A 20,569-nucleotide genomic window follows, 5' to 3' on the forward strand; every position below is an offset into this window, starting at 1 on the left:
ATATTTTTAATCATCACAAAAACTCCGTAGACTAATAACCTTAGGATATTCTCATCAATAGAGTACAGCTCAACTGCTTCAAAGTATGGTGAAGTAGTGTTTCGTTAACTTTAAACCCAGTTAAATTAAAAGAAAATCATACGTGAAAATTAATTATCTCTAAGAAATCTAATCTCCAAGATGTCTAAGAATTTAAGGTATGATCACCAGAAAGGGACAACCAAAATTGGGTAATCAATGCGATTGTGCAATTGTTATCCACAAGCTTGGCAAGCAGAATAATAATAACAGAGAAAGATGTTACATGCTGGAACTGTAGTAAAGGTAATTTAGATCAAGGCTTTAAGATTGACTGCATTAGGAAAGGCAACACCGTATACCTGCAGCGGCACGGAGTGGTGGATCAGCGGTGGAGGACACCAACAACCCTTCTTGGCCAAGCTGACCCTGCAACGACACCAGGACAATGGGCCTTTGTGCTCAAGTTTGAATCATGAATCATGTACTTGAATCATGCAAAATGGCACGAACACATGGCGACAGTTGTGTACTGTCTGGGAGTACTATTTCTATACACATGTACTGAACTAAGAATGTGTTTATGTTTCGGAACTGTATGCAACAATTGAATTACCCTGTACTTTGGTACATGTGACAATAAAGTACCATTGAACATTGCAAGATCTTGGCATTTAAAACTTTTGCATGAGAAAGGGCTTTAAATGACATCAACCTGGAAAAAATTGTTATCATACAGATTAATTCCCAAACATTGAAATTTACCAATGGAACACTGTCAATGTACCATGCTTTAAGGTGAGTCTACTTAGTCAATACTTGGTTCTAATCTTACCGACTTTGAAGCTGTGATGAATGAAAGCCTCACTTATTAATCAGTTGTAAGTTGCATTGAGGAAGGTTTGGTTCAGAACAAGCTTTGGTTCAGAGCTGTAGATGTTGTGTACATGGACTTCACTAAGGCGTTCAAAAAGGTTCCTGTGGTAGGCTGCTCTGGAAGATAAGATCGCATGGGATCCAAGGAGAGATAGCTGAATGGATAGCAAATTGGCTCCATGGAAGGAGGGTGATGGAGGAAGGTTGCTTCTCAGAGTGGAGGCCTGCAACTAGTGGTGTGCCTCAGGATTCGGTGCTGGGCCCTTTACTGTTTGTCATCTACAAAGATGATTTGGATGAGAACATACAAGGCAAGATTAGCAAGTTTGTTGATGATACAAAAGTTAATGGTTTTGCAGAAGATGGTTGTGAAAGATTACAGCAGGATCTGGATCGATTGGCCAGGTGGGCGGAGGAATGGTTGATGGAATTTAATACAGAAAAGTGTGAGGTGTTGCATTTTGGGACGTCGAACAAGAGCAGGACCTACACAGTAAATAGTAGGCCTCTGGGTAGTGTTGTAGAGCAGAGGGATCTTGCAGTACAGTTGCATGGTTCCTTGAAGGTCAAGTCGCAGGTAGATAAGGTGGTCTTCACTTTGGCCTTCATTAGTCAGAGTATTGAGCATACAAGTTGGGAGGTCATATTGCAGTTGTACAAGACGTTGGTGAGACCGCATTTAGAATATTGTGTTCAGTTCTGGGCACCATGTTATAGGAAAGATGTTGTCAAGCCTGAAAGGGTTCAGAAAAGATTTACGAGGATGTTGCCAGGACGAGAGGGTGTGAGCTATCGGGAGAGGTTGAGTAGGCTGTGTCTCTGTTCCATGGAGCGCAGGAGGATGAGGTGTACAAAATCATGAGAGGAATAGATCGGGTAGATGCACAGAGTCTTTTGCCCAGAGTAGGGGAATCGAGGACAATACATTATGACCACTGACAGATGAAGTGAATAACATTGATTATCTTGTTACAATGGCACCTGTCAAGGGGTGGGATATATCAGGCGGCAAGTGAACTGTCAGTTCTTGAAGTTGATGTGTAGGATGCAGGAGAAATGGGCAGGAGTAAAGACCTGAGCGACTTTGACAAGGGCCAAATTGTTATGGCCAGACGACTATGTCAGAGCATCTCTGAAACAGCAAGGTTTGGGGGGTGCTCCCGGTCAGCAGTGCTGAGTACCTACCGACAGTGGTCTGAGGAGGGACAAACCACAAACCGGCGACAAGGTGTTGGGTGCCCAAGGCTCATCGATGCACGAGGGCAACGAAGGCTATCCCGTCTGGTCCGAACCGACAGAAGGTCTACTGTGGCACAAGTCACAGAAAATTTTAATGGTGGACACGGGAGGAATATGTCACAATACACAGTGCATCGCACCCTGCTGCATATGGGGCTGCGTAGCTGCAGACCGGTCAGAGTGCCCATGATGACATGATGCTTTGGCTTATCAGTGTAGGTTCAAGGTGAAGGGGAAAAGATTTAATAGGAATCTGAGGGGTAACTCTTTCACACAAAGGGTGGTGAGTTTCTGGAACAAGCTGCCAGAGGAGGTAGTTGAGGCTGGTACAATCCCATCATTTAAGAAACAATTAGACAGGTACATGGATAGGACAGGTTTGGAGGGATATGGACCAAGTGCAGGCATGTGGGACTAGTGTAGCTGGGACATTCTTCAGTTTGGAAGGGGTTGCATGAAATCACCAGCTACAAGAGGAAAACCCCCTGGTCCTTGGAAAATCGTCAGCTGACCATTGACCTGAACGAGTTTTACTGCAGGTTCGAGAAACAGAAACATAATCCTGGGATCCCATCCCCCCCCCCCCCCCCCAAACATCACTTCACACGTAATCACAGACTGACTCCTGTTTGCAAACACTGGACCCTTCCCCACCCACTCCTCCTCAAGCAGCAATTCACACCTACTCACAGACTGACTACAGTTTGCAAAGACTGGCCCTTTCACCCCCCACCCCTCTGCAATCACCAGCATCAGTCTGGCCACTTCTCCATCTCCAACAACAGAAATTGCGGAGGTGGAGAGGCTATTCAGGAAACAAAAAAGGCGGGAATCTCCAGGACCGGACAATGTTTCACCCTCTACCATCAAGCTCTGTGCCGAACAACTGGCACCGATCTACACAGACATTTTCAACCAGTCCCTGCAAACCTGCACTGTCCCTGCCTGCTTCAAGGTCTCCACTATTGTCCCTGTACCCAAAAGGATAAGGATCGCTGGTCTTAATGACTGCAGGCCTGTCGCACTGACCTCTGTAGTCATGAAGACATTTAAAAGACTTGAGCTGGCCCAGCTGAAAAACATCACAAACCCTCTGGACCCTCTGCAGTTTGCATACAGGGCTAATAGATCGGTGGACGACGCAGTCAACCTAGGCCTGCACTTCATCCTCCAGCACCTAGACCACAAGGGGACCCATGCCAGGATTCTGTTTGTGGACTTTAGCTCTGCATTTAACACCATTGTGCCAGAGTTACTACACCCCAAACTCTCCCAGTTGACTGTGCCTGAACCCCTCTGTCAGTGGATCATCAATTTCTTGACAGACAGGAAGCAGCATGTGAGGCTGGGAAAACACATCTCGGACCCGCAGACCCTCAGCATAGGAGCACCGCAAGGCTGTGTACTCTCCCCTCTCCTTTATTCTCGCTACACCAACGACTGCACCTCCACAGACTCCTTTGTCAAGCTCCTCAAGTTTGCAGATGACACAACCCTGATTGGACTGATCCAGGATGGGGAGGAATCTGCCTACAGACGGGAAGTGACACAGCTGGCATCCCGGTGCCATCGCAACAGGAACTCAATGCTCTTAAGACAGTGGAACTAATTGTAGACTTTCGAAGAGCTCCCCCTCCCCTCCCCCCACTCACCATCAACAACACCACAGTCACATCTGTGGAGTCATTTAAGTTCCTTGGAACCGTCATCTCCAGGGACCTTAAATGGGGGGCCACCATCGACTCCACAGTCAAAAAGGCAGAACAGAGGATGTACTTCCTGCGGCAACTGAAGAAACACAATCTGCCACAGGCAATGATGGTCCAATTCTATACTGCTATCATTGACTCCGTCCTCACCTTCTCCATCATGGTCTGGTTTGGCTCAGCCACCAAGCACGACATCTGGAGGCTGCAACGGATCGTTCGATCAGCTGAGAATGTTGTTGGCTGCAACCTTCCCCTCATTGATGAACTGTACACTGCAAGGGCCAGGAAGCGAGTGGGCAAAATCATCTCTGATCCCTCTCACCCTGACCACAAAATCTTTGAAGCACTTCCCTCTGGAAGGCAACTCTGGACTGTCAAAGAAGCCAAAGCCAGACATAAAAACAGCTTTTTTTCCACGAGTAGTAGTTCTACTCAATAACCAAAGTCTGTAGTCTCTTTTTTGCTCTGGTTTATTTTCACCCACATGTTTATACCATAATGTTGTATCCTTATTGTTTTGATGTGGTTATGCTTTATTCTTAGTTGTTAACTGTATGTTTGTGTTGTCATTTGTGAGTGGAGCACCAAGGCACTTGCATATTCCTTGTATATGCACATACTTGGCCAATAAACTTATTCATTATTCATTCATTCATTCATTGTTGGCTGGTGTGGGCAAGTGGGCCAAAGGGCCTGTTTCCACATTGTATCGCTCTATGACTCTATCATCATTTTGGCTGTTATTGTCTGACAGTTATGGAGTGAAGAATTTTAAACATCAAGCATGATTGTGATGTTCAAAAAGAAGTTGGCCTCATGAAGGTTACTCAGTTGAAATTTTCCTTATTACATGATCTTTAAAGCTTCATTATTATATATAATATATGGTCTTTGTTTCTCAATCCTATTTTATTTGCAATGAATAATAAACATAATTGTTAAAACATTTCTCATTTGATTATATTTTAGAAAAGACCTATCAGAATCTCAAAACCAATGTCATGAGTTCATTGAACGATTAAAACATCAAGACTCATTACTCGCAGTGAACTGTGAAGATCGTGTTGGTGGCCTTTGTTTGAAATGTGCCCAGCATGAGGCAGTTATGGCCCGGACTCATAGTGATGTACATATGCAATCTATAGAGTGCTTGAGAAAGTAAGTATCCATCAAATTACATATGATGCTATATTTAAGAACAACCATATCCTGATTTATATTTGAGTCATTGACATGTATGTGGAATCATCAATAGGTGAACATCAATCAAAATTAGAACCAGGCCATTCAGGAGTGAAATTGAACCACATTTTAACATGAAGGGATTAGATATTTAAAATATTCTTCACCCAAAAGGCGGTAGCATTTAGGACATTGAATTGAGTTAAATATTTAGGATAGTTGAATTGAGATAAATATTTACTGAGTGAGAACTTGAAGAGGTGTAGATTGGAAGTAAAATAGTGTTAAAATTTAGAGCAGCCAACAGATAATGCATTGGAGAACTGGTCACAGGGTTTGAATGACCATTTCAGAACGTATCTGTTATTCCAAGTATTTTTCTAAACTTTGATGAAATGCTGCATTAAGGTGTTAACCCAGAGCTCTTGTGATGGTTCTAATGACAGTGCCCTGATAACTAGTTAGTTGTCTTTTAACCAAGCTAACAATTAATTTAAATCATTTATATTGACTTCAAATCTTATCAAAACTTGCTCCATTTATCAGTTTTCTTTTTCCCAGTGCCTGGTTTGTTCAGATATTCTCTGCATTCTCTTCCTTTTCCAGCATCCATGGTCTACCCTGCCAGCTTGCCTCTATTCTGAAATTTGGTTTCGGTGACTCAAAACTATGCTTGCCTCTCCTTTCTGAGACTCCTCAAAACTCCACCCTCGACCATGCTTTTAATCATCTCCTCTAACCTCTTCCAATTTCAGTATTCACTATTGCCCCCATGAAATATCACAAAAGGTACTGAAAGCTTCACCATTACAAGTTATTTTCAATAATTGTCCCTTAAAACAAGATGCTGGCAAAAATTGTGAACCAATCGTATCATTTTCCTTAACTATTTAAAGACATAGAATTATGGTCACTGGTCCCAGTGTTCCTCTACTGATGCTTCAGTTTACTGGCCCAGCCTCTTTACTTGTAGGAGTTTCAGTGTTGTGCCCCCTCTAGCCCCCTCTATATATTCAAGAACGCTTTCATGGACTTAAGAAATTTCACTCCATCAAACCCCTTGTACTGTGGGATTCCCATCAACATGAAGGAAGTTAAAATCACCTATTATTACGACCTTATTATTCTTACAATGATCTATGGTCTCCCTACATATTTGCTCCTCTAATTCATGCTGTCATGGGTCATCTGATTAATAATAATACAACCCCATCAAAATGATCACCCCTTCTTATTTTCAAGTTACACCCATATAGCCTCCCTAGATAATCCCCCGAGAACATCATCCCTGAGAACTGTTGTGATACAGTATCTTCGCTAATCAAAATTGCAACTCCCCCTCCTCTCTTACCAGCAACTCTATCATCCTGTAGCATCCATACCCTGCAACATTTAGCTGCCAGTCCTGCTCCTCTCCCAGTTCTGTATTGGCTGTAATACTACAGTTCCATGTACCAATCCATACCCTGAATTCATCTGATTTGCCTGCCAGGCCTCAGAACTTAACTCTGGAATTAAGAAACAATCAAGATACTATTAAAATAAATGCAATTTTCTCTATCAGGCCTTCCTCACTTTCTGACCTACTCTGCCTGTTCTCTCTGCTGAGCTAACTTTGATTAACATCCATATCAGGTTCTATTTCTCCTTCTGCAACACTATGGCTTTGTGCAGTGATTTGTGAAGTTTGTAAAGGCAAAATTCCATAATTTAAGTACTCGTATTTCAGAACCTCCTCATTAATATGGCATTTATTAAAATTTGGAAGTAAAATATTGTTGCTTTTTAAGTCACCGACAGTTAATCTGTAACTGCTGCTGATTATAATATTTTCCTGTGCATTTCCACATGGAGTTTAACATTCAATGACAGTTTTCTTCCAAAACAAAATAAAATAAATTCTGTTAGTTTAAGGGGGAAAAAGGGGGAAAAATTTTTAACTCCAATATTTTAGGTAAATAAGCAAATCAAAATTCCACGTGGATCATTTCTTGGATCAGACAAATGTATATTATTTTTAAATTGGATTATTAGTTTGTGTTTACTAGGGCGACACAGTGGCATAGTTGGTAGTGCTGCTGCCTCACAGCACTGGAGACCCGGGTTCGATCCTGCCCTTGTGTGCTGTCTGTATGAAATTATACGTGCGGGGTTGTAGGTTAATTAACCACTGTAAATTGTCTCTTGTTTGTGATGAATGGATGAGAAAATGGGATAACATGGAACTAGTGTGAACAGGTGATCAATGGTCGGTGTGTAATCGATGGGCCAAAGGACCAATTTCTATGCAGTAGCTCTAAACTAAATTAATCTACCAGAGATGTAAATGTTTGTTCTCAGACCAACACCTGCTACTTAATCCAATATAAAAATATCCTTGCACACTTGGTCATCAGACCTTAATTGGTAATTGTCGTGCACACTTGCTATTGAAAATTGAATGTGGTCAGGAAAGGCTGTGATTAAATATGTATTCTTGTGCCACAGAGAGCATGACTTACTCAACCAACACCTTGCCTGTACGATCTGTTCAAGGAGCACTTGATGCAGTGGCAGAGTGCCTAGTGTGGAAAAAGAATGTTTCAGGAAGTGTTGTAGATATTAATATTTAGGCTCAGCAATGCAATACTAAGACCAATCGCTCACGTATGCATTTCCATTGTGATTGTCAGTAGATATCCAATGTGCAAAGAATTTATCTTAACCTGCACTATTGGGTACCAAATATTCCCTGAATCTCAGTGAAGATGTATTGCTGAATGGTGGCTGTATTGATTAAGGAGAATACTGAATTCCTAATTTGAATATGTCTTAGTGAAGTCAAGGACAGCAACGTATTTGGTTGGAATAAGAAACAATCAAGATACTATTAAATTTAATGGGCCTATTCTCTAGAGTGCCATCTAGTGGGGGTATAAATAAATTAATTTGCAGGAAAATAATGTGGAAAAGCTATTGAAAAGTGGCAATGAAAGATATCAACTCTAGTTATAAAATGATAGTCACAATATAAGGATCAAAGAGTAGTAGGAATTTCTAAAGTGTGTTCTTGAGAATGTTCTTGCAAATGAAAATGACCACTCTAATATAAAAAACAATTAATTGAGAGATCAGACTGCATTTAAAATAAAGAAGGATATGCAAAAAGTAGTTTGAGAGAACTATTGGTGCAAACGTCAAATACCAGAACACATAAGATGATTGGCATAATGACAAAGGGAATTGCCTTTTTTAGATGGCAATCAGTTAAGATCTGAACTAACAACAGGAATTTTGGAGGCCATTTCAAGCAAAAAGGGAACTAGAGAAGTACTTGAAAGGAAATGATTTAAAGGATTGTGGAGAGAAAAACAGGAAGTAGCTGGATTGCTCATGCATACAGCTTGTGGGAGCTGAATGGTTTCCTTCCACGCAGTAACCATTCTGTAATTGTGTCACAGTTTGCATTTAAGCAAGAAGCAGCCCATCTTCATACAGCACCATCTGGTGGGAAAGAAAATTAGTACAAATATATTGCAGAACAAAGCATAATTTGCTTCTACTTATTAATATTTAAACCACAAGAATGTTTCCAAATCCTTTTTTTTTATACCAATCAGTAGCAGAAGTGATTCCAAAGCTTTTCACAATCGAATTTATTGAAGTGTTCGGGAAATCTGTTTTTTATATGAAATACAGAGATTCAGTAGATTCCTTATTAAGTCTATTAACTGAGCCTGAGACCATCTCCTTTATCAGCTTGCTAAATGGAAGTAGGGTATACCTTTATTTCCATAAACAATGATTATTGTTGTATTATATTTATCGATATTTTATATCGATTGCAATCATGTATTGTCTTTCCGCTGACTGGTTAGCACGCAACCAAAGCTTTTCACTGTACCTCGGTACATGTGACAATAAACTAAACTTATATTTACAAAAATCTATTTGTCTCCTAAACAGGCAGAAAACATTTGGCCTTTGACGTCTGTCTTTCACAGTACTGTGAAACGTTGATGTACCATTGCAAATTAGAATAAATCATTAATTAGAGTATGATTTCATTTTGTGTAGAGAAAAAGACGAACTGATGTGTATGCTGTCAAATATGAGAAGCAGCCTAACTGAAATGCAGGCCAGGGAAAATTCTGCATATCAGCAGGTGAAACATACTACGGAGATAGCAGAAGAAGCTAATTTGGAGAAAATACAGGTAATAAATAAACAAAAGCAGTAATGACCCAATCTAGACACTACTTTCTTTATTCATGAGGGATAGTGCTACAGATTTTCTGCAGATAATAAAATATGTGAATATCTCTAAGATCTTTCCCTAAATGTGTCCTGCAATGTTTCCTAAAAATAGACTGTGGTTTATTAGAGATATAGTACATAACAAATGGCAGGCCCTTGAGGACTATTGAAGAACAGGGACCTTGGTGTCCAAGGAATTGTGAGCGTGGCTGCACAACGATAAAGTAATTATTATTTCGTTTTTCCAGTTTAATTAGTTGTTTATTGAAGTAGTTGTACCAACAAAGTATTTCAGAATGATTTTGGTTGCACACATCATAAGCCAAACGACTCTTACATTCTGGAGGTAAGTGTTGACAGCTGCGGACTAAGTCTTTTGCTTGACCTCTTGTATATTGTTTTTAAAAAATGTAAGCGGTTACTGTTATCATTAGTCTTTCTTTCCACTCCTCTCTCAAATGCCATGATCAAAATTTCATACTGCAAAGGATCAGCATCATAAACAGGAATGTCTCTTGGTGGTATAGTAGAAGAAAGATTTTATTGATCCAGAAAAACAGTGATATCATTTTGCTTCTGAATTAGGTTATAGATATCACCTTGATTTCCATCATACTGTACAGGGTAGGTAATGTGAACATGCCCTTGCACACCCTTTTGCTCATGAGTCTTTGCTTTTTGTTTTTGAGGAGAGTGTTGAGTTAGGTGGGTCCTATCATGAGCTCTAACAGATGGTCCCTGAGTTATTTGTTTTGGTCTAACAACCTGTTGCACTTGATCAGGCAAGTATTCAGCTGCATGTGGCTCTAATGTAGCTAATGTTTTCCTTTGAGCAGTTTCTCTTTTCAAATAAGAGTTCATCGGATCAGATACTCTAGAGCTGCTTCTTGATCTCATGGCCTCAAGTACATTGAGTCTTGTCTTGGTTGCTGCCAGTTCCGCATCTAGTTCCAGTTGTTCCTTCTTTCTTCTCAGCTGTTCCTCTTTTCATCTCAGCTGTCCTCTTGTCTCTTCTGTTCTTCCTCCATTTGTTCTTCTTGTGCCTCAATCTCATGCTTGTCTTTCAGGTAGGCAACCCGTTCTACGAGAACAGCCATATCTGCCTGAGCTTTCATGTGAGCAGAGAGCGTTGAAGATGCACATGTTGAAGAACGAGATTTGTGGCTCAATTTCGGTTTTAAGACATTTGAAACACTGTCATCAGGTCCAATGTCATCTGAGTTTACATCACTCTGTGGTGTGGCACTCCCAGCAATGGAGTGTGTAGTTTGCTGACCAACCTTAAATATCCACACCTTTGCATTTTGTGTAAACTCGATAAAACTGTTTGGTGAATCCATTAATTTTGCTTTTCGAGTACCACTTCAGGCAGTGATAACTTTACCAATGCCTCGTAATTTTCTTTGGTTTCATCACAGAGCTGGCTTAATTGAATCAGGTTAGATTATACTTCATTTACATTTTCACTTGATTTCATGAGCTCTTTCATCATTTCCATTAACTTGATAGCTTGTTTATATCTTGAGTTTTTCTTCTGGTGCTTCACAATGAGCGATTCCAAGCCCTTGGCAGTGAGTTTGATAATCCTCTTTTCCTTATCAGAATCATTTCTGATATCACCACCTTGTGGCTAAACATCAGATCCAATCACAGACATACTTCTACACTATCCCTTTAAGACATGTCGACGTAAAGTCATATCTGCACAAGTATTCAAAACAACAGATATAATGCGATGCTCAAGGTCACTTCTTTGTCCTCAACATTCCATTACAGCAGCCATTTTCCAATACAACTTCTGGCATATAGCTTTTCCAATAAAGCTTAACAGTAGCCGTACTCACTTTCCCTGCACGTTGGCTTTCGAAGTTTAGTCAGTTAGTCAGATTAGCACAGGTGCCGACCTTGTCCAATCTGTGGGATTCGGCATCAGGCTTGTGCAATAAAACAATTCTTGTTCTGTCCATTTGATTCGCAATCTCCAGTCTCATTCATAGAGCCAGTTTTTAAATTTAAAATGTAATGGCAACTTCAGTCTTTTCCTGTAAACTCTTTTCTGATTGCCATTACTCCACATGGGTTCGGAGTGATCTTAACGCAAATCCAACAGAGATCTTCGAGTTGTTTTTCCAGTTTAATTAGTTGTTTATTGAAGTAGTTGTCCTATTATTTTGGACTCTTGGAGGCTGTTGTTGGATGAATATATATATATGCATAGCGGACTGGGAGGAGCCAGAACTAGGTGGTATATCTGTGGATACAAGGACTGGGAAGAGTTAGACACAGAGAGGGAGATGGTACAGTCCTTACCAGAACTACAAGGAGAGCTGTAAGCAGACGGGGGAACAGAACAGCCAGCTCTGAATTGAATGTGAAATAAGTACAGCCTATAAGTACAGCCTGGTATGTTCATCTCTTTGTTTGTACAACTACTTCAATAAACAACTAATTAAACTGGAAAAACGACACAAAGATCTCTCTGTTGGATTTGCGTTAAGATCACTCCGAATCCCTGTGGAGTAATGGCAATCAGAAAACAGTTTACTGGAAAAGACTGAAGTTGCCATTACATCTATGATTTCACAACACTTTTCTTAAAGCAAAGAATTGTTCAATTTTGAACTGCTTTTAGAGTACAGGTTATGCACTCTTTCAGTTGCAACACTTGACAGTTTCCCAAAGCATTAGTATTTCAAAATTCATCTTGGTAATATTAATCTGCACACAGAATATGGCAGGTGAAAAAGGAACCTTTTTACCACAAATTCTCGTATGTCCCTTTTGTTGACAAACAATAATATACGTTGCAAGTAAAATGTCTCTTTTTCAAGCAGAATGTTCTTTTTTTGATGTGTGCAGTTGTTTCCATAGACTGCAGGGAGTACAATTATTTGCCAACCTACCTGGCTTCATTTGATAAAGTGTTTTTTTTACATTGAAACAGGGCAATTCTAAATAAACTCAACTGTTCAGTGTTTTGGGAACTCAAGACCGTTTTACACATGAATTTGTAATCTGGCTCCATTCCCAAACCAAAGTACCATGCAATAGTGTATTGGCCTGCAATGTTCTGTATAGCTTCAAACCACAGCATGCTTTTTCCTTTTCTTTAGGTTGTGGTCCACTGTGAGCAGCTGAAGAGTGAGTTGTTGCGCCAGAAAGAGGGACTAGAAATGGAACTAGCTTGTCAGCAAGAAAAAATTGCAAATGCCAAGAAAACTCTACAGGAAGAAATGAGGAAAGAGAGGGAAGAGCTGACATCAAAGGTACGAAAGGCAAATATTACTACTTTATGTATATAAATAAATTTCACATATCAATCGTCACTTTGAAGCATCGCTAAGTGCTGTTTCTATTATGTCCAGTAGGTGGGGGTGATGGCCGATGGGAATTTACTTCATCGCAGCAATTTTATTGGCACCATTTTATATTATCACCAACTAAAGTTGTGCTGTATCAAGAAACAAACATTAATTTTGTGGCCGTAAACTCTCACAGCTTTGAAGCAGAATAATGAAAATGCATACTATGTTTATAAATATATTACTTTTTATAAATATTACTTTTTATAAATGTATTTATAAAATTATTCATTTATATTTTATAAACACTACAAATGATCAAATTTGGTGGAGCATTTTTCTTTTGTTGTTCTAGAACTTATAGGTTTGACTAACATTCCTGAGCCCTGAGCTGTCAGGGTCAGTTGGAGTTAGGTTATTTCAGTGGCATTTGAATGTGTAAAGTTCCAATAATACAATATTTTTATTACCATATCAGTATGTGATTGGCAAGACTACTCTCAGTATTAAATAATGTAAAATGCTGCACTTATTTCTATCAACCTTTGCCTCCATCCACTCATAATTTCCCACCCTTAGAGCAGTATTAACAGCTACTGCTTTCCATCCATACTCACCAATCCAACCCTTTACCTAGCTTGTGTTGGGGATTAAGGGTACAAGTCCTTCCCAAGTAACGAAAGCCTAATTTATGAACAACCCATACATAGGATTGAACATTTGGGAGATCAGTGAGATGGATTTGCCAGTTGCTGAGGGGCTGCAGGCATCTTCTGCTGTGTGGAAATTAGGTTTACAGCAGTATCATTGTATCTTGCATAGAAATCTGAATTTTTGAATTAAATACTGAAATATGTACACCATGCCTATGTTTTTACTTAAATATATTGCTGAACACTGGCATGTCTGACTTGCAACTTTTCGGGTTACGAACAGTTCTTAGAAAATGAACCCTGTCATAATCTGGAGAAGACTGCATAATCTGTCATAATCTGTAATAACTAATGTTCTTACAATATTGTAAGAACATTAGTATACGTACTCCCATTAATTACGTTCATGGGGATTCACCAATCTATATTGCTGAAGCGAATTAAGAAAAATTGAGGAAAGTAGTTTTAGTATATTTAGTTTTAGTATATTTAGCCTTCTCCCCATACCACCTGACTCCGCTATCCTTAAGAGCTCTATCTAGCTCTCTCTTGAAAGCATTCAGAGAATTGGCCTCCACTGCCTTCTGAGGCAGTGAATTCCACATTATTCTTATAATTCTTATTATTCTTATACATTATTCTTATTACCCCTTATTCTTAAACTGTGGCCCCTGGTTCTGGACTCCCCCAACATTGGGAACATGTTTCCTGCCTCTAACGTGTCCAACCCCTTAATAATCTTATATGTTTCAATAAGATCCCCTCTGATCCTTCTAAATTCCAGTGTATACAAGCCTAGTCGCTCCAGTCTTTCAACATACGACAGTCCCGGCATTCCGGGAATTAACCTAGTGAACCTAGGCTGCACGCCCTCAATAGCAAGAATATCCTTCCTCAAATTTGGAGACCAAGACTGCACACAGTACTCCAGGTGCGGTCTCACTAGGGCCCTGTACAACTGCAGAAGGACCTCTTTGCTCCTATACTCAACTCCTCTTGTTATGAAGTTATATCCTCTTGTTATATTCTGAGATGGGAGAAATTACATTGAGGATGAGGAAATAGAGAAATTAAACAGGTTGACATAGCAAACCTTCTTGCAAAGAGTGGACAACAACTGTTCTACAACAAATCAGTGGGAGAAAGTAATTACCATGCGTTTTATTTTGAAAAGTATTTAGAGGAAATAATTGCCCCAAAGCTGTTTTTTGGCCCCTAGGTTCGTATAGCGAACACTCCAAGTTTTGAAACTGGTAACAATCTGCAGTGATTGTCATCTTCCAAAATTCCATGAATTCTTGAGTGGTTTCCACAAATTTGGAAGGTGCAAAAGTAACATCACTATTTAAGACAGGAGTTGGAAAGAAACTGCAGACCAGTTACCTTGACATAAATAATAAAGCAATTGTTAAAATTAATATTAAGGATGTGATAACAGGGCATTTGGAAAAAAATAATAAGATGAGACAAGCATAGATATATCGCGATCAGATTGAAAGCTAGGGCAGGCTTGAGGATCCAGATGGTACTTCTGCTTTGAATTTCTTGCATTCTTATGATTTATGGAATTGTAACCATGTTTGATAACTCAGTTACAATCTTCCAACAAACAAATAGACAAGGGAGAATCAGAGGATGTGGTATATTCATACTTTCAAAAAGCCTTCAATAAGGTGCCATTGGAAAGTTTATGAAACACAAGTAGAGTACAAAACTGTGATGTAGATTGAGGATCAATTAACAAGTAAAAAAATAAAATACATGTTTGGGTTGGGCAATTGTGATTTAGGATACACTATAGGAATTGGTGGTGGTGCTCCAGATGTTCTTAGACTATATTAATGATCAGGATGAATGGGTTATTTTAATATATCCAGGTTTATTGATACAAAGTTAGCTGGCAGCGTGAGGAGAGACATGTGAGGAGAGTGTAGAGAAGTTTCAGTGAAATAGACAAAGTAAATGGGGTAAGACATGGTAGATAAAATATAATGTGCGTTTGTGAACAAAGATGAGGCCGTCTGTCTTAGTGGAAAGGCAGAGAATGTTTTTAAATTGAAAGGTGTTGGTGTTTAGAGGGGCCTTGGTATCCTTACACAGGATTCACTGAATGTTGGCTTGAAACACACAATCAGGAAAGCAAGTGCTATTATGTTGCTCTTTAGGACTCAAATGTTCTTGCAATAGAGTAAAGGAGTCTTACTGCAAGTGTATGCATCTGGAACATTATTTACAGGCCAGATCCCCTTACCTAGAGAAGAATGTGCTCTGACAGATGGGTTGCAGCAAAAGTTTACTAAATTAATGTCAGGGATGGGAGATTTGTTCTGTGAGGTCCTTCTGAATAATACTCCAGCTATAATATGGGGACAGACATATGGAGTAGCACATCCAGAAAAAAAGAGCTCTGTCAACATTAAGAAAACTTTGGAAACAGTAGCAATCTTCCATCTGACCATCTTGTTCCATTATGCAAGTCACCCGTGTAGTCTTGCCCACATTCTCCACCAGTGTGGAGTCAGGAACGATGTTGGGTTCATCAATGACCACACCCAAACTCACAGTATGGTGAGTTCACATGATATGTTTTATTTACAAACTACAAGAAGTCCAGGATTGCAAAGGGCCATTGTCCCTCATCGTCAGCCTCACTTGGTGACGCTGGCGATCTCAGGCTTGTCCCAGCAACTTAGTCCTGGTCTTGAAGGAGGAGGTGTGGCGATCTCTGACTTCTCCCTGCAGTTCACCCTTGTCTCAAGAGGAGGCATTGGCGGTCTCAGGCTTATCCTGGTGGCTCAGCTTTGGGCTTGAAGGGCAGTGCTGGCAGTCTCTGGCTTATCCCGGTGGCTCAGTCTTTGCCTCTGTGTGTGAACGCGGCCTCTCGTTATCCATGGGCAGGAAGAGGCACTGGTGTCCTAGGCTTGCCTGCAATCATGCAGCCAATCATGGCCTCAGAAGGGATGCTGACTGTCTAAGGATTATTTCCAGCAGCCTAGTCAATAGACAGTAGGTGCAGGCCATTCAGCCCTTCAAGCCAGCACCACCATTCAATGTGATCATGGCTGGTCATTTACCCCGTTCCTGCCTTCTCCCCATACCCCCTGACTCCGCTATCTTTAAGAGCTCTATCTAGCTCTCTCTTGAATGCATCCAGAGAATTGGCCTCCACTGCCTTCTGAGGCAGAGAATTCCACAGATTTACAACTCTCTGACTGAAAATGTTTTTCCTCATCTCCGTTCTAAATGGCCTACCCCTTATTCTTAAACTGTGGCCCCTGGTTCTGGACTCCCCCAACATTGGGAACATGTTTCCTGCCTCTAACGTGTCCAATCCTTTAATAATCTTATATGTTTCAATAAGATCCCCTCTCATACTTCTAAATTTCAGTGTATATAAGCCTAGTCGCTCCAGTCTTTCAACATACGACAGTCCCGCCATTCCGGGAATTAACCTAGTAAACCTACGCTGCACTCCCTCAATAGTAAGAATATCCTTCCTCAAATTTGGAGTCTTGACCACAAGGTGGCGCTGGTGGTCTCAGATTTGTTCCACTGGCTCAGTCTTCCTTGAACCTGTGATGGGATTCACAGCTAGCAAGCTTCCTGCTTCTTTTCCTTTTCCATCCTTTCCTTTCCATTCCATTCTTTTCTTTAGGTCATAAGGAATATTAGTAGAATTAGGCCCATCAAGTCTACTCCACCATTCAATCATGGTTGATATATCTCTCCAAACCCCATTCTCCTGCCTTCTCCCCATAACCTCTGACACATGTACTAATCAAGTCCAGGCCTTTCCCTTCCCTTACCCTCACCCTCTCACTTCCCTTCTCTCACCCTCTCCCTTCTTCTCTGACCATCTCCTTTCTCTCACTCTCACCCTCTCCCTTCTTCTCTCACCCTCTCCCTTCTTCTCTCACCCTCTCCCTTCTTCTCTCACCCTCTCCCTTCTTCTCTCACCCTCTCCCTTCTTCTCTCACCCTCTCCCTTCTTCTTTCAACTCCCCCTGGTTGGAATGCCTGGGTTTTATAAGGAGTCGCCTGACAAGGTTCAGGATAGCCTCAACAATATCAGCTAATTGAACTCAGCTGTTACCAATGATGCTGGGAATAGGCCTCACCTTTCAGCTAATCTTTGTCAGTTGAGGAAAGAACTTTTTTCCAGATCTCTGGCATTGGTGTCATCTTTCTACACCGGTAAAGACATTGCCTGTCCCCACCTGGGGATCAAGGATCACACAAGTAAATGATCACCGTTCAGAATGAGTCACCAATGATTCCTATTTACGAAGTCTATTTACAAAAAAAGCACAAAGTGTTGGAGTAACTCAGTCGACCAGACAGCAGCTCTGGAGGCTGTAGATAGGAGATATTTCGGATCGGGACCCTTCTTCAGTCTGATGCCAGACCCGCTGAATTAGTCCATGTATCATGTGTGCTTTTTTTGGTAAGCCAGCATCTACACTTCCTTGTGTAGTCTCTTTCCTTTTGCAAATGCTGAGTAAGTCTGATGTAAGTGTGTTGTCAGTATTGGTAATCCCTGTTGTATGGGTGGTGGGTTTTTTCCGAATGGGAAGGGGACAAAAAATAGAAACCACAGGCAATTACGTGACTGTGTCCATGGCACCATTTGCTGTGATGGAGTCAAACACAAGCAAAGATCTTCTGGATGTGAATCAATGGGAGCAAATGACAAAAGTAAGCCCTCCATTCTCAGGGTGGCACTGGATTGCCTTTCGCCAGCTAGGCAGCATCTCCTGTTTGCTCAGCACCCGAAAGATATGGTTCCAATTCTCTTTTGACGCCATCCAACCCACGATCTTCTCAACAACATCCAGCCCCCCTCAGAGTCTCAGACTTTGTCAACCATGGTCAATTGGATGCAAGTTCCCCGCCTGCAACCGCATGTGACCCATGATATACACTCACCATTCTCCCCTTTACTGCCGCCCAGGCGAGAAAACTAGCGGCATGTGCCCTGCCACTGTCAATGTTACTCCCCCTGGGGTCGGGGGGACACATTCAACCAAACAGCTGTGTCCAGCCCACAATTTAGATATTTTAACGTTATGCATTATTATTCAACAAATCCGTTCACCATTCCTAAGGTAACCCGCTGTCCCTACCATTTTACTCGAATGCCACCTCCTCACAGCTTCATGAAGAGGGTCCCATGCCTGAATTATTATTAGGTGATCTCTGTTGGTCCTGCAAAATGGATAATTGGGCAAGGCTCTGGAACCAGGGTGGATGTATTTGATTGTCGCCAATAATCAGTGTACGTTATAAGGCACAGTAAAGTTGGATATCTCCTCAAATTAAATAATTGATATTTATTACTCTTCAAAAAATAAGAATGTTATAGAAACGTAGAAACATAGAAAATAGGTGCAGGAGAAGCCCATTTGGCCCTTCGAGCCAGCACCGCCATTCATTGCGATCATGGCTGATCATCCACAATCAGTAACCTGTGCCTGCCTTCTCCCCGTATCCCTTGATTCCATTAGCCCCTAGAGCTCTATCTAACTCTTTTAAATTCATCCAGTGAATTGACCTCCACTGCCTCTTGTGGCAGAGAATTCTACAAATTCACAACTCCCTGGGTGAAAAAGTGTTTTCTCACCTCAGTTTTAAATGGCCTCTCCTTTATTCTTACACTGTGGCCCCTGGTTCTGGACTCGCCCAACATTGGGAACATTTTTCCTGCATGTAGCTTGTCCAGTCCTTTCATAATTTTATATGTTTCTATAAGATCCCCAGGGTCTGATGGTCTGCATCCCAGGGTACTTAAGGAGGTGGCTCTAGAAATCATGAACGCATTGGTGATCATTTTCCAATGTTGTATAAATTCAGGATCAGTTCCTGTGGATTGGAGGGTAGCTAATGTTATCCCACTATTTAAGAATGGAGGGAGAGAGAAAACAGGAAATTATAGACCAGTTAGTCTGACATCAGTGGTGGGGAAGATGCTGGAGTCAATTATAAAAGACAAAATTGCGGAGCATTTGGATAGCAGTAACAGGATCGTTCCGAGTTAACATGGATTTATGAAGGGGAAATCATGCTTGACTAATCTTCTGGAGTTTTTTGAGGATGTGACTTGAAAAATGGACAGGGGAGAGCCGGTGGATGTAGTGTACCTTGACTTTCAGAAAGCCTTCGACAAGGTCACACATAGGAGATTTGTGGGCAAAATTAGAGCACATGGTATTGGGGGTAGGGTACTGACATGGATAGAAAATTGGTTGGCAGACAGAAAGCAAAGAGTGGGGATAAATGGGTCCCTTTCAGAATGGCAGGCAGTGACTAGTGGGGTACCGCAAGGCTCAGTGCTGGGACCGCAGCTATTTACAATATACATTAATGACTTGGATGAAGGGATTAAAAGTAACATTAGCAAATTTGCAGATGACACAAAGCTGGGTGGCAGTGTGAACTGTGAGGAAGATGCTATGAGGTTGCAGGGTGACTTGGACAGGTTGTGTGAGTGGGCGGATGCATGGCAGATGCAGTTTAATGTGGATAAGTGAGGTTATCCACTTTGGTGGTAAGAATAGGAAGGCAGATTATTATCTGAATGGTGTCAAGTTAGGAAAAGGGGACGTACAAAAATATCTGGGTGTCCTAGTGCATTAGTCGCTGAAAGGAAGCATGCAGGTACAGCAGGCAGTGAAGAAAGCCAATGGAATGTTGGCCTTCATAACAAGAGGAGTTGAGTATAGGAGCAAAGAGGTCCTTCTGCAGTTGTACAGGACCCTAGTGAGACCGCATCTGGAGTACTGTGTGCAGTTTTGGTCTCCAAATTTGAGGAAGGATATTCTTGCTATTGGGGGCGTGCAGCGTAGGTTCACTAGGTTAATTCTCGGAATGGCGGGACTGTCATATGTTGAAAGACTGGAGCGACTAGGCTTGTATACACTGGAATTTAGAAGGATGAGAGGGGATCTTATTGAAACATATAAGATTATTAGGGGGTTGGACACATTAGAGGCAGGAAACATGTTCCCAATGTTGGGGGAGTCCAGAACCAGGGGCCACAGTTTAAGAATAAGGGGTAGGCCATTTAGAACGGAGATGAGGAAAAAAAATTCAGTCAGAGAGTTGTAAATCTGTGGAATTCTCTGCCTCAGAAGGCAGTGAAAACCAATTCTCTGAATGCTTTCAAGAGAGAGCTAGATAGAGCTCTTAAGGATAGCGGGGTCAGGGGGTATGGGGAGAAGGCAGGAATGGGGTACTGATTGAGAATGATCAGCCATGATCACATTGAATGGTGGTGCTGGCTCAAAGGGCCGAATGGCCTACTCCTGCACCTATTGTCTATTGTCTATAAGATCCCCTCTCATCCCTCTAAACTCCAG

General features: G+C 41.2%; 1 protein-coding gene across 7 annotated transcripts in view; it reads left to right on the top strand.

Annotated features, from left to right (window-relative positions):
• sdccag8 (SHH signaling and ciliogenesis regulator sdccag8) overlaps positions 1-20,569 on the top strand; it is a 272,774-nt gene that overhangs the window by 37,050 nt on the left and 215,155 nt on the right. For all 7 annotated transcript variants that reach the window (XR_013547645.1, XM_078405351.1, XM_078405349.1 and 4 more), the window contains 3 exons: positions 4,812-5,000; positions 9,081-9,219; positions 12,374-12,526. Coding sequence is in view for 6 of the 7 variants with exons in the window: in XM_078405351.1 (XP_078261477.1) it covers positions 4,812-5,000; positions 9,081-9,219; positions 12,374-12,526 (481 nt within the window). In the remaining variant the exon portion in view is untranslated. The remainder of the gene's footprint in view (positions 1-4,811; positions 5,001-9,080; positions 9,220-12,373; positions 12,527-20,569) is intronic.

Source organism: Rhinoraja longicauda, chromosome 9 (genome assembly GCF_053455715.1).
Source record: "Rhinoraja longicauda isolate Sanriku21f chromosome 9, sRhiLon1.1, whole genome shotgun sequence".
NCBI classification, from domain to species: Eukaryota; Metazoa; Chordata; class Chondrichthyes; order Rajiformes; family Arhynchobatidae; genus Rhinoraja; species Rhinoraja longicauda.